At 42.7% G+C, this 14,452-nt stretch overlaps 1 protein-coding gene and 1 long non-coding RNA gene across 2 annotated transcripts in view; one reads left to right on the plus strand and one right to left on the minus strand.

Annotated features, from left to right (window-relative positions):
• The window catches only part of PTPRG (protein tyrosine phosphatase receptor type G), a gene marked incomplete at its 5' end in the record, with an annotated part of 303,590 nt that overhangs the window by 221,584 nt on the left and 67,554 nt on the right, over nt 1-14,452 (plus strand). The window contains 4 exons of the mRNA XM_033517345.1: nt 1,838-2,022; nt 3,952-4,060; nt 5,794-5,843; nt 8,154-8,946. Of these exons, the coding sequence (XP_033373236.1) occupies nt 1,838-2,022; nt 3,952-4,060; nt 5,794-5,843; nt 8,154-8,946 (1,137 nt within the window). The remainder of the gene's footprint in view (nt 1-1,837; nt 2,023-3,951; nt 4,061-5,793; nt 5,844-8,153; nt 8,947-14,452) is intronic.
• On the minus strand, nt 9,688-12,973 carry LOC107210271. Its single transcript, XR_001523896.3, has 3 exons — nt 12,809-12,973; nt 11,224-11,453; nt 9,688-9,774 (listed from the first exon to the last, which is right to left on the minus strand). It is a non-coding gene; the product is annotated as an uncharacterized LOC107210271 (long non-coding RNA).

A 14,452-nucleotide genomic window follows, 5' to 3' on the forward strand; every position in this document is an offset into this window, starting at 1 on the left:
GAAGCTCTGTAAATAGTGGTAACAGAGATGGCTTTCAGCTGTCCTATCTCACCCAGGTCCTGGCCACCTTCATGCTGTGCTTTGGGGGACCAGGAGGGAGCCAGAGGGAAGCCATGGTGTGGCTTCTGACTTTGAGGCACTGACAGCAGAATGCTGTTTTGATCCCTTCAGCTCAGTGTAAATAGAAACTCACATGCATCTATCCAATGCTTTCAGGTACTGTAGGGTTTTGTTTTACTGGATCAGCCTTCTGGGTTGAGCAGAAGGATCTACTGCAAAACTGCAGGATTGTCACCCCTTGTGGCAAGAGCAAATATCAAAGATCTTTCCTGCCCAAGCATATTTCTGCAATTCATGTTGTCTTGTTCAGCTAGCTACAAAATGTGGGTTATAGTTGCACAAATGCATTTGACAGGTATTTTTCTATGTACTGGTAATACTGGTGTTTAAAGTATTTAATCATTTTTATTTAAGAACTGTAGCTATTTCAGTAATGTAACAGTAGTGCTGCATGGCCAACCTGCAAGTCCAGGCATAGCAATAGACATATTTCCCCTTCAGTGCTGCCAGGACTCTTTAGAAGTGAAATAATGGCCAAATATACACGCAGTCACATACCTGCAGAGTGCAAACAAGCTCAGTGTGTTGGCTTTAAAAGGAAAAGTCGTACTGGGAAAAATAATTCTGCAAGCAGTATCAGCCTGATGGGCTGGGTGACACTTTGCCTTTCCCTGGCAGAAGAGACCAGCTCCTTTGCCACAGCTCATGTATTTAGGTATCATTGCAAGTGATTTTCCTTGGTTCAGGGTTTATACTGAGAAAGAGAATGTGAGAATCTGCCCTGAACTGGGTATTTTAGACGTGATTTTTAAAGCTTGGAAAAAAATCCGAACTCTTTCTAGCTGAGAAGGGGATGATGCAGTTTTCCCACAGCCTGTGAGTGCCATCTAGTGTTGTGCATCCCCACCTGAGCCTTTCCATAGCAACTCCTTGAGAAGTGTTTTCTCAGTGCTGCGAGGGGACTGTGACACCCCACTCCTGGAGGCTGTGTTTGTGCCTGGGCTTGGTCTGCCCTGCAGAATTTTGGGTTTGGTACTGCTGGAAGCAGAAACCGTGATTTTCCCAGAGCTTAAGCTGTCCCTGTGCTGATGTCCCACTGATTTAAGCGTGGCTGAGAAGTGACTTGTGCCTCCATGCTGCAGGCAGGGTTAGGAAGGCAGGGCTGCCTGGGGCTCCTCTGCCTGCTCAGAGGAGATGGCCAAGGCCATCAAAGAGCCACCCTTCCCTGTGCTGGTGGTACATTACTGACAAACTGTTGAGCATCTTTGAAGAAAGATGTATAGAAAGAGGAGTATCAAATAATGGTAAAAATGTACTAAGTTAACAGGAGAAGCTTTACTGACCCAATAGTGCCACATTTTCAGAGGTTTGAACTCTTTTCCAGGGCGGGCAGAGCCTGTTGCCCCTTAACAGTAGGGGGGTGGTGACGAGGGAAGCTGTGGATCAGGTCCAGTGTATTTCTTGGTGAACCAGTGCAGAGCTCTTAAGTCACCAAGATAAGGTGTAGGTGCAAATGTCAGGACTGAGAATTAAGTCGAGAACTAAGCAACCTGCCTGCAGAGAATGGATTCTCTCATTCACTTTACTCAGGAGAGCAGAAAGCAGCTGCAGGTGGTATTAAATCCCATTGGTCTCAGTGGATTGCAGTCTAAGCTGTTACTGTAGGCCAGGGCATTAAAGAAATAAAACCTAGCTCTTAAAGTGAGTCTGTGTTCTTCCTGTTTATTTTCTCTTGGTTATTTAGAAGAGCTTCATCTTTTCTCCTTCTGTTTTTCAGCTTGTAGCACTCCTCCAGTCAACATGAAAGTACAGCCTGTGAACAGGACAGCGCTGCTGGTAACCTGGAACCAACCAGAAACCATTTACCACCCTCCAATCATGAACTACATGATTTCATATAGCTGGACTAAAAATGAAGATGAAAAGGAGAAGACTTTCACCAAGGATAGTGACAAGGACCTGGTAAAAGCACACAATCAACCCCAGACATATGTATCAAGCTATCCTTCTATTGTTACTTTCTTGGTAGAGGGAGGAAGAGGAGGAAAGCAGTTGTTACCTTACAGGCAGGCTAATGTTTGGCCCACAATGAATTGCTATTTAAATGTTCAGCATTAGTTGAACGTTGCCTAACAGGCTACCCAAACGCTGGAGTGTGAATTTATAGTTTATGTGAGTGCATAAAGGACTGAATCTGCAGACACTTTTTCATGTAGTGTTGCTGAGAGGCAGCTGGCTCGGGAAATGGTGAGGCTCTGAATACCTTTTGGCTTGCATTCAACTTACAGATTTTCACATTAAAAGTCCGATCCCCCAAAATCTATTCCTGGGCTCAGGCTTTTCACTGTGCATCGCCCCTTACGGACTTCAGAGCAGTTTCTGGCAGTAAGTGCTGCCAGAGGCAGGAGTTGCATAGTCAGGGCTTGAAGATTATTTTGGAGTGGCCCTGCACAAGCACTGCCTACATCTGGCAGTGTGAGAAAAAGAGAGAAGAGCAAGACAGTTCCAGCACAGATGGAAACACTGCTCTATCTCCTCCATTTAGGATTTCATCTGTTTGTCATTCTTGTCTAAGTGGAAGCAAGTATTGTACTGGTCCTTAACATTCTCTGCATATAAAACCAGAGTGACATATTCAGGTTTGAAAGGCCTCCATTTATTGTTAATCAAAGAAAGCCTCTAGAATAATGAAATCAGTAATTGTATATGCACATGAAAAATGCAGCAGCACAGTGTTATTCCTAATGACTGTTACCTTTTTTTTTTTTCAAATACAAAGTCCTCTGGGCCCATTCAATCAGTTATACAATAATACTTCTCTTATTCCCTTAGATGAAGCTTCTTTTACTTCATTTCCATTTATATTTCCAATTTCCCCACTAGACATTGTTATCTGGGTCACATTAGGGAATGATCTGCCTCATGAAATCAGGAAGGAATCCATTGAAAGGCACCCAAGGTTATGATGTATTGTAACCTCTCTCTTGTCACAATTTCACACTCTTAAGGGAAATTTTTTAATCAGGTATAAAGAGGAGAGCCTTAATCAGCAAAAATGAGGTGGGCACCATGAAAGCATCCTGTTTTATGTAAAAGAAATAATTACAAGGGATGTGATGAAGTGATGGCTTGGAAATAAATTGCAGTGAGACCTTGTGCTGTTCAACAGAGCTTTGGGTTAAGAAAGGAATGACATCTTAGTCTATTTTAGGGACAAGAGAAGAAGGAAACCCATTTTCAGAGGAAAATGCACATTGTTTTTAGTGCTCTGGCAGATACAGTTGGGCTATCCAATCTTGAATCAGAGCTAGGCAGTGTTTTGCTATAGAGATCACAAGTATTTCAAGTGACTCATACAACTACTCCTGTGAACTGATGTGATTGTGGACTAAGGCCACTCTCAGATCTAGGAGTAAGCAGAGATATCCCAGCCCAGGATGCTCAGCCGTCATGTTGCATAGTACACCAGCATCAAATTGTCTTAGCCAGTTTGCTACACAGTAGTTCGAATCTGCAGTGACTTTTCTGGGCTTATCTTGTGTTTGGGACATGGATCTCCACCTAAAAAAATCTTACTATAATTGCTGTAAAGGCAAATGACTGGAGTTTTAAGTTTTTCTGAGGAGAGCAGAGACAGTGAGGTGTGAAGACTAATGAGAACAGATGTGGGACATTCATTTCTTCCTCATGGTCAGATCAGGTCTGGGTGCATCCCTCCAGCCTTCAGCCTTGCCCTCTCCAGGGAACCACTGAATATTTCTGTGTAGAACTATAGCTTGTCTTATGTGGCATAAATGTTCTGTGTTAGCACAATGCTTTATATATTTCAAACTGATCTTGGACAGTACTGTGGGGGTAAAAAACTGAATAATATCTATTTTTTTTAAACAGAAGGCCATCATTAGCCATGTCTCACCTGACATCCTTTATCTGTTCAGAGTTCAAGCAGTTTGCCGAAATGAAATGCGTAGTGACTTTAGCCAGACTATGCTCTTTCAAGGTAAAAAAGCCACATACATATTTTTACATTGAACTATTCTTTGTTTGTTTAATATTTTCTTTGCAGATTGCAATATGGTGTGAAGCTATTTCAGAAGATACTTGAATGAAAGTAGACAATGCTAATATCATAATGTGGCCAGTGACTTGATCTGAACCTCATTTCCAGTGAGGAGGGTTTGCCTATACCTATCACTGTCAGGGTTTGTCAGGTTTTAGGAGAATTTAGAGCTTTTCTTGGTACTAGTTTTCTGAAACAAATTCTTCAGAGGCTGCTTATGCATCAGAGGCACAGCTATAACAGAATGTGAGTCTGATCGGTGTCTGTTTTATGTAAAGAGGAAAGGAGATCAGTCCTACCTTGACAACCACATGTGGAGACAATCAGGTTTTACCATGCACGCAAACTCAGTGATTTCCAAAACATACATATTTAAAGAAAATCAAAAGAACTAGATGATAAGCTGTCCTTGTGTCATGGATTTCCTTTTAAGTTTATTGGAGAAATCTGGTAAAGCTGAGATTTGGTAGAAGAACTTGATGATTTTTGAGGGTTTTTTAAGTGCTAAAGTTTTGCTCCTTTCTGGGAATTTATTATGGCATTTTTTATTAAGTAGGGCAAATTTTGCCTCTGATGAGAGCATTGCCTCCTACTCCAGCTAATAGATGCATAATCCTCAAAATGGGTAATGGAAGAATAAAACAAGCAGAGAGTTAAAAGTTTAAATCCTTAGGATGAAGCAAAGAATTGTCACTTGGATCTGATGCTGTATATGGAACAAAATAATAAGGGCATTTTTCAGTGTCATTTTCAGAAAGTGCAGGGGGTTTGATCCTGCTATGCTGGCACTTAGTGTCTGAGGGATGTCAAGCTATGGACATGGTTTAGTTCTGTTGTGGTGACATGCCACAGTGTTGGCAGCATTGCAGAGAGAGCAGGGATCAGACAAGTGTCCTGTCCACGTCACATCTCATGTATAGCTCTGTTCTTGGTACCTCAGCATGGTGTTTTAGACTTCATTTTTAAGTGCCAGGCAGAAGTTAAAAACTGGTGTATTGCTTATTATGACCTCTTTTACTAGATGATGGAATGGAAAATTCTTTGAAGTTTGACTACAATAACTGTTTAATCACAGTTAGGAGTAAATCATTACTGACAGCTCTGTAGGAGATCATTTGGGTACTCTAGCCCAGTTCTAGCCCAGTATTCAATGCAGTGGAAGTGATACACACATCTGCAGTGGGAGTAGATGATGGGATTGCTTCCACATGTCCCCAAAAAGGAGCTGCTCTTCTAATCTCTGGCTGTACCCAACATCTAACCTAGAAAATTAATCCGCTTGAGCTTTCAAAGCATTATCCAGCTGTTGGTTGTAGTTGTAGTTGAGATATATAGCAATAAACAATGATAATATTATAAGTACAGAAAAAACCTATTGCCATCAAGCTACTTTTGCTTCCTGTGTAAGTCAGGATGTTTCATCCAGTTTGGGGCTGAAGGAGAGAATTTGTTTTCTGTCAGCAAGCTGGCATGGCCAGGCCTGAGTAATTAAAGACAAACAAGTCTGTGTTTAGACATAAGTGCAGAGTGAGGTGAATAATACCCAAAGAGCTGCCTTTGCTCCAGACTGAGATCTGTACCTGTATTCTGTGGCCACATGTTGAGCAGTAGATTAGCAGTTGTTCCTCTGCCTCCTCCCCTGTCCTTACACACTGCTCTTCTTCCCTCCGCAGCTAACACCACTCGAATTTTCGAGGGGACCCGAATTGTGAAGACAGGAGTGGTAAGTCATGGATTTAGGGAGCGGGGATTTGGGGACATTTCCCACCAGGTGGCAGCACGATGTTGGAAATCTGCAGCAGGAGCCAGCTTTCCTGGGGAAGGAGTGTCCAGACCTGTCACAGAAGGGTTTATAGCATAAAATACAGTTCCAATATGAAATGGTTTTCTTGCTTCATGCTCTGAGAGGCTTTGACCACTGGAGAATTTTAAGAAGTTTTCCTCAATCTGTGTTCAACCCATTTACAGGGAATTTGTAAAATCTTAATGATGACTGTGGAAATAAATTTAATTTCTTTTATTAACTGTATGAGAAGAAGTACAAGCAACAGAAATAAGGCCTCACACACAGCATCTTTGCTCTTCCAGTGCTTTAAGGATGCCTGTTACTGTGTGAATAAAGCCTGAACAATGTCTTTGTTTTATTTTAATTCAGGTGAGACTGTAACAAGTCACTGAGGCCAACTTTTGTGTTCCAAAATCAGAAATGTTGGTACATTTACAGTAAAAATGGAATGCACTGTTTTAGTTTTGAAAGCATCTTATTAATTTATTTAATATAAACTATCCATAACCTAAATTTCTTGGCATACAGTGTACTGAGTTGTTCAGTCGAATTTATGGGCTGGATTCATACTGTTGAATTTACTCTAAGTACATTGCTTCTGGTTTTATTCTGATCCAGTTTGATATACTCCCTAGTAAGCAAATAACATATACAAAGCTTGCATTTGAATGATTAATGTTTGTTTAATAATGTATAGAGGTATTCTAGATATATAAAATCTGCTGTCAAATATTAATACTCAGTCCAGCTTCGAAACTATTCATGCCAGTTAAAAGCAAATCTCACAGTGCCTTAGGGATTCAGATTGATAAGTATCTGAAAGTTTAGATGCTTATTTAAAGTTTTGGCTTGAAATCTCTAAAGCACAGGTTTTTATCTGACACCTCAGGTTCTCTGTGATTGCAGCTGGTCACAAATAACGTGAGAAAGCAGCCTTTCTTGGTTTGCTGCAGGATTTCAACTACATGGCTTGACTGAACCCAGGAATTGCAGAGAAATGTAGAAATACTGTAAAGTTATAAATTTCAGTTTCCAAAATAAATGTTTTACATTTTTTCCAATATTCAGCAGCACCTATTTAACCTTTTTTTGTCCTTATCTGGTGCATACCTTTCCAGCTAATGGTCTTCTCATTCAGTAATATGAGACACTTTTCAGTAATTCAGAGAGGGAGAATGGTCAGGTTATCCAGAGGAACCGCTGATTCAGCTCTTCCACAGAATTATTCCTTGTCTTTAGACAATTCACTTCAGTGTCTTTTTCCACATGTAATTCAGGACTAGTTCTTTATGAATAGACCAAGGTTTAGTTCTTCATGTGTGAACTAAGGGGTTTTATTTACAGCAGAGCACACACATGCATGCAGTGGGTTGACATTACAATAATACTGGCAGGGTGCAGAGGATGCCCAGTCCATAGCTCATCCCCTGCTTTCCTTAGTGAAGCAGTGCCAGTCCTGCCTTTCATTCACTGGTGGTGGTCAGGGAGAGTCCTGTGGAGGTGGAAAATAGAGTCTGTACATGGTTGTCACAGCCTGGAGGTCCTGGCAGACGTAGTGGTGGCTTGCTGAAGGGCTCCTGATGCTCTCCAAGTCCTTCAGGAGTGCCCAGCTGGCCATGCTGCAGCTCTTTTGTAACAGGAGCAATGCCTCACAGCAACACCAGTCCTTAGGAGAATAATCCTGATGGGTAAATTAAGGAAATAAAAATAGTACCCTTTGAGGCCCTCACAATGTGCGTGGGAAGAGCCAGAGTTCCTTGTCAGAGCAGACCCACCAGCCATGGATGCTCACGTTGGCAGCCTATATTTTGGGACAGCCCTTATGTAACACTGTATTTTTAAACTCCTGCATTCTGAGGATTAAAGCACTGTGAGTAATGCAGCTGAACTCATTAAACTCCTTTACATTCTTCTCACCCCAAGAGGAAACGTTACTCGCAAGTCAGTAGCGATGTGGGCGGAGAGGGTCCCAATGTAAAATAAAGATAAGGATAAAAGAGGGTTTTAATGATGATGTGGTGAAAGCAGGGAGGTTTCCTCTCTTTGTGGTTTCCTGGTAGCTCTGTGGCATGTTTTGTCCTGGCTCAGCCTTTCATCCAGCTGGTGCCGAGTGTCTGATTTTAGGAGAATAGCATGTGTGTGAAAAGGGGGGGAAAAGCAAGAGAATGACCCCAAGTGGTATGCTGAGCCCCTGCTGATGCTCTCTGCTGTGTTTTCTTCCCCTCTGCTGCCGGTGATCTCCTCAAGCCCACAGCATCTCCTGCCTCCTCAGCAGACATGGCTCCCATCAGCTCCGGCTCCTCCACCTGGACCTCCTCGGGGCTCCCCTTCTCCTTCGTGTCCATGGCCACAGGCATGGGCCCTTCCTCCAGTGGCAGCCAGGCCACCGTGGCCTCCGTGGTGACCAGCACCTTGCTGGCAGGGCTGGGCTTCAGCGGTGGGGGCATCTCCTCCTTCCCCAGCAGCGTGTGGCCCACCCGGCTGCCCGCGGCCGCTGCCCCCAGCAAACAGGCCGGCCGGGCCGTGGTGGCCACCACTGAGGCCGCTGCCGCCTCCCCAGGGCCGGAGCGGGACTCGGCACTGACAAAGGATGGCGAGGGAGCCGAGGAGGGGGAGAAGGATGAAAAGAGTGAAAGCGAGGACGGGGAGCGGGAGCATGAGGAAGAGGAAGAAAAGGATGCTGAAAAGAAGGAGAAAAGCAGGGCGACGGCAGCCTCAGAGGCACGCAATAGCACCGAGCCCAGCGTGGCCGTGGCTTCCCCCAACAGGACTGCTGAGGAAGAAGGAAATCAAACCCTATCAGGAGAAGTGCCAAACCAAAACGTTGCCCCCACGGCTGGAGGTGCCGAGAAGGAGAGCTTTGCCGAAGCCGACACTCAGCCCCAGCTGCTCCCTTCCACCCAAGTGCCACCAGCGATCACCGACGAACTGTACCTGGGCAAGATCCCAAGAACAGAGACAACAAGAAAACCTCCTCCAAAGATGGACAGGTTTCCCGAGGAACATCCCTCAGATAACAAATTCATCACCATTAACCCAGGTGAGTCATCTGTGGGGAAACCGTTTTTACCAGCATAAGTGTTGGAAAACAACACAATCCAAATTCTTTACTGATTTCCAGTAGATACAGCATTTTTGTGGTGTCTGGCTACAGGTTGTCACAGGACCAAATCCCACAAATTGTTACTGGAGGGAGCAGAGTGGAAAGAAATATCCTTTTATTGGGACAGATTCGTGGTCCTTGCAGCTTATTGGAAGAGAAAATCTGGAAAAATTTTAACTCCCAATATGCTGCATCAAGAACTTTGTTGAAAAGAAAAAGGGAGAGGAATACAATGACCTATAGCTGTGAAATTAATTTGGAAGAGCAGCTGCTGTGCTGAACTGGCATTTCATAGGAAGTTTGGTATAAGTGCTTCTAGATAATTGAGTTTATCTGCAGGATTCTCCCTGACTGCACTTTGAGATATTCTCCTAAATCAAGGATCATTGCTGGTTTATTTCTTAACACAAAATCTACATGCTCTGATCTTCCAAAACCAGGCACCTTCTGCACTGGGGTTACCTTCTGATTTTTCTGTGGGGAAAAAAAAAAAAAAATCTTAACCAGGCAGAGTTCACATATTTTCTATTTGTCCCAATAAGAATTGCCAGTGCTCCTCTACACTCCACCTCTGGCTGTATGCACCAGGCACGGTGTGTGCACAGCAAATGCAACCTCTTGGAAGCCTGCCCAGGTGATGTGCACATGCAGCAGCCTGGTGTGGTCAGGGTGTGCTGTGCTGGGCCCTCACGGTGCTCCCAATGCGCCGTCAGCAATGTCCACACGTGTTCCTGCCTGGGGAGCTCCGGCCACTGGTGAGGAAAACTGCAGGAAGCAAATGGAGTACGTGCATGTGGGTTTATTTTAGGTTTAGACTGATTTATTTCTTAAATTGATTGATTTATTAACATTAATAAATATTAATTATTTATTAGCGAATTATTTATTAAAAGGTATTATTTATTGATTTATTTGTTATTTATTAGACAAGTTTATTTGAGTGATTATGTGTATTACCACAGCATTTATGAGACAGTGCACTTTTTTGTTGTTTTTCAGAGGTTTTTACTACCATTGCTTGTTTTGCTAATCTGTGGAGTGTTTTATAATTTTCTTTTTCCATCAAAGCTGCTCTGGAGTAGTGAAAAAAAGCCTTACATATTTATTTTTCCATACACTGATAAACACAAAAATGCAGATATTGTGCATTCAGTTATAGCTCAGAATCAATTTAAAAAACAAAGCTAAATCCAATCTTTAATAGCATTTGTTACAGAAATGCTGACCAGTCTGTAATGCTGTGAATCATAACTGTTCTGTCAGAGATCAGATTAGCAATGCAGAAGCTGAGAAACTTGCAACAGGTTGTGCTGATTTTTTGTTAAATACACTGCTGTTTTTCTTAGTCCCCAGCTGGAAATCCTCAAAGGCCATTGCCCCCACGGAGTATGGTCTGAGATGCTTGTCAGGCAGATTTCAACATGCCGCTTGCCCTAAACACCTTTGTGCTAGGAATGAGGCCTCTTGGGAGTGAGAAGACACTTGGGAATGCAGGAGAAGGAGCTTTCCTCCAGGCTGGATCTAGGTTACCAAAGACACAAGCTAGCACAAAGCTAGTTGCTTCAGCTTAATTGTTTTCCCCATCACATGGAAATTTACAATTCATACAGACAGACCTGACCTAACTCACGCCAGGAGTTGAGTTCAGTGAAACTCCAGCCACAGCAAGACCTCCTCCTGTGAGAAAGGGCCTTAAAGGTTTCCCATAACAAGAGAAGCCTGAAATCAAGGCAAGTGAAGACAAGAGGCCATTGCCAGAAGTGTCTGAAAGGATTCCTGAGCATCAGGACAGCTAAGACTGTTCAGGCCGCTTCCAAAGTGAGCAGAAAGCATCCCTGCCATTTACTCTGTCCCAATGTGAGGGCAGAAACATTTTTGGATGCATCTTTTCTCCTGGCATCTTTTCTCTTCTGCATATTTTAAAAGGAGGTTTTAAATAGCTGTCAAGGTTTCAAAAATGTTTTTGTGAGTAGAAAGTTTAATCATTTTGAAGAGTAGAAAATTGTTTCATAACAATGTACATTTGTAAAATTAATTATATAGCATCAAATTAGCAGTTGTAAGGGGATAACTGAATGGGGAAGTACTCATGAGTGTGCATGATTAGAGGAGAACAGGGAACTCATGAGAAATTACAGGGAAAGTGCGAGGCCAATTAGTGCAGCAAGGCTCATTTTCTTTTAGTGCTTATTTCACACGTACATACACACACACCTCTCCTGAGGCCATGTCATTACTTTCCAAATGGCATTGGCCTCTTTTTGCCTGTGGTATTGGCCAATGCTAATGATTGTCTTCTGTCACCAAATGGCTTGCTTGCATTCTCCTCTTTCATTTTCCTGATCATCCTTTTCTCTGTTTTGGTGCCCACATTAGACTAATTGTACTTTTGATCTGCAACTGTTACACACACAGCTGCTCAGCATTGTCTGTGACTCTGAAACCTGAAAATCAGAAAAACAGCAATTAAAATTACACTCTCACAAAAGAGGGAGGAAAGAAGAAAAGAAGCAAGGGAAAAAGATGAAACCCAGGATGATTCAGTTTAATCAGGCTAAAGCAGATACTATCCCACAGGGTTTTGGTTGATTGTGCCAGACAATTAAACAGATCCTTTGTTTTTTACTGGAGTTAACAACTGGGCTGTTGTAAGCAAAGTAATAGCTGTGGAGTTGGGGCAAAGCCTGAGTGCTGAGCTGGGACTGAGAACAGAGAGATGGGTTTGACTCCTCATCCAAATTTCAGCCAGGTCCATCCTTCAGTGTTCACCTACCTCTGCTGAGTTCCTCCCATGAGAGGGCTTTTTAGAGACAGAGACATCATGATGTGCAGGGTTAAATTTCAAGCCTGATGTATGTATTTAACAAAGACTGAATATTGGGTTTTAGAGCAGTCTTTGTCAGGTCTGAGGTTACAAAAGCCTTTTAGGGATAACCTCATTAGCATAATTGAACATCTGTGTAATTCTTTTCCATCTGCAGCAAGGATTATTAAGCTGTATTTTCATGTGGCACTTCAGCCATTTTCACAATGAATCACAGAGTGGTGTATAAAGTTGAGAAGGACCACTGGAGTCAGCTAGTCTTGCTCTAGAAGGGTTCCTTAAGCACTTTAATCAGGATTGTGTCCAGACAGCTTTTAAATATCTTCTGAGGTGTACATGGCAACTTACAGGAGCAAACAGCAGAATGGCTTGAAAATAAAAGAATTGAATTATTTCATGCCTGCAAACTATGAATTTCAGATATAGGATTAAATATGATTGGCATCTGTTACAAAGTAGTGAAAAGCCATGATTAGTAGTGCACAGCCTGTGACTGCTGCAGGGGTGCCTGGAAGAAATAGGTGGTAACAGCTCCACCATGACACAAGCATGTATCAAAGGTAATACTTCCTTAAGAAACATGGGTTTGCCTTTTCATCATTTAATTATATGGCCAGTATTATTTTCCAGAATTAATTCCTTTGTGTAAGTTCATAACTTCATTTACTCAAAGAAAGGATGAGCAAGCTGACTTTCTCTTAGGAGACCACGTGGTCTGAGGCAGTTCAGCAGCAGGGCTTTTCTTTGGTTTATGGTATCTGAAATGGTACAACAAACAGAACTTTGTCCTGGCAGTTTGTGCAATGGCAAGGAATGATAAAAGTAGATAGGTTATATAGTACAGCTATGGTTGCTTATTATAGCAAGCAGTGTTACTTAAGGGAAATAAACATGTTTCTTTTCTCAGGAACCAATTTCCAAGAATACATAGGAAAAAAAGCACATTTCACAAGCTGTAGAATGCCTCTTTCTTACCTTGACCCTTGCACAAGAATTGCACTGCCAGAGCCTCCCTGGCTGCCTGATGCCATCCAGTACTCCCTGTGCCAGGGCTCATCCATCCAGTGCCTGGCTGGAACTGCTGAATGGGTGGTTCACAGAAGTTAAGGACTTTTCCAGACGCAGGAATAGATTCAGTAGTGCCAGGGCTTACATCATGTGGGACCTCCTGAAACAGATATGCTGTAATAATTTTTATTCCTTCCTACTGGGATGAATTCCAAGCCAGTAAAAGGCAAACTGAATTAATTCAACGAAGGCATATGCCACTGGAAACTGTTTACATTTCTTAGCAAAAATGGAGTTTCCTAGTCCATTTTTTAAGCTTCCCCCATCCCCTGCCAAGTACAGCTTATGGTGGGCACTGTTACAAGGATATGCTGTTGACACTACCAGGGCTTGACATTCTTGCTTTGGAAAAGAATGAAATGGTGACTATTGTTTTATTTGATACTATTTTGTTATATGGGAGAACAGGAAACTGTAGAGGCCCAGTTCTGTCCTTTTGTGTGTGTGTGTGTTTTCATTTGATCTTTTTCCAAGTTATCCAGCATGCTGGCTTTTCTTAGGCTGTTCTGCCATGACACCCAAGACAGACACCAGCTCTCCAGCTGCACAGTTCTACCTCTGGCCCCAGATGACATTCTTGTACAATTTTTATTGGCACTGTTTTGTTTAAGCTCTCACAACACGTTACTTAAACAGTGGAAAACACCTTAGAGTTTTACTTCTAAGCCAGCACAGGAACTGTCTTTTCTTCTGAAGCACATCACTGCTTGCGCATTCCCAACTGGAATTTCAGGGCCAGCCATCAGCATTAGGGAATGGCATTTGCTATTCTGGCACTCAGCATACTGAGCACTTTCTTCTCCTCACATCTGTGGTCCAGGGAGTTGGCAGGGGCAGATGAGTGTGTTCTCCACACTAGACTGACTAAGAGGAGCATCGTGAGCACTGCAAAATTTAATAGTGTGCACTGGGACTCCAGCCCATGCAGTGCTTACAATGAAATTGAATTTTCTTCCCATGCAAACAGAAACATATGGTTTTGTGTTGAAAGATGTGGAGGTGAAACTAAACAGAAAACTGTCATTGGAGAGAACTGAAGCAACACCCTAGTGGATATAAGGTGGTGGGACTATTTGGCTCTCCTACAAAGTTTTATTACATCACATGTTTTTTTGCTTTGTCCCTTTCACTATTCTGATTAGTAACACCGCACAGGCTTACTTTTTCCATGCTCTTAAATGATTTGAAATGCACTGGTAATAACTGATGCTCCAAGACTTAGCATTTCGTAAGCTTGGCAAATACAGAGAATAAGCCTTTGCTCTGATTTGGGGGTTGCTCTTCCCTTTATTCTTTGCTAGTCAAGGAATTCAAAGATGTTTAATCAAAGTGCACATTCACTTCCCCCAAACATCCTTCTGATTAGCACGTCATTTAGGCTGCTTGCTAAAGGGCATTACCTCTATCAGCCTAGTTCTCAAAACTAGGAATATTTCTTGCTGGGCTTGCAGCAGCCTGCAGCCTTGCTCTGTTTTCAGCAGTCAGGCAAAAGCATTTACAATTAACCTTTACTTTCACGTTAGTTGAATTTTACTCCTGCCTACAGAGGAG

The sequence above is a fragment of the Parus major genome, chromosome 12 (assembly GCF_001522545.3).
Source record: "Parus major isolate Abel chromosome 12, Parus_major1.1, whole genome shotgun sequence".
Classification (NCBI taxonomy): Eukaryota; Metazoa; Chordata; class Aves; order Passeriformes; family Paridae; genus Parus; species Parus major.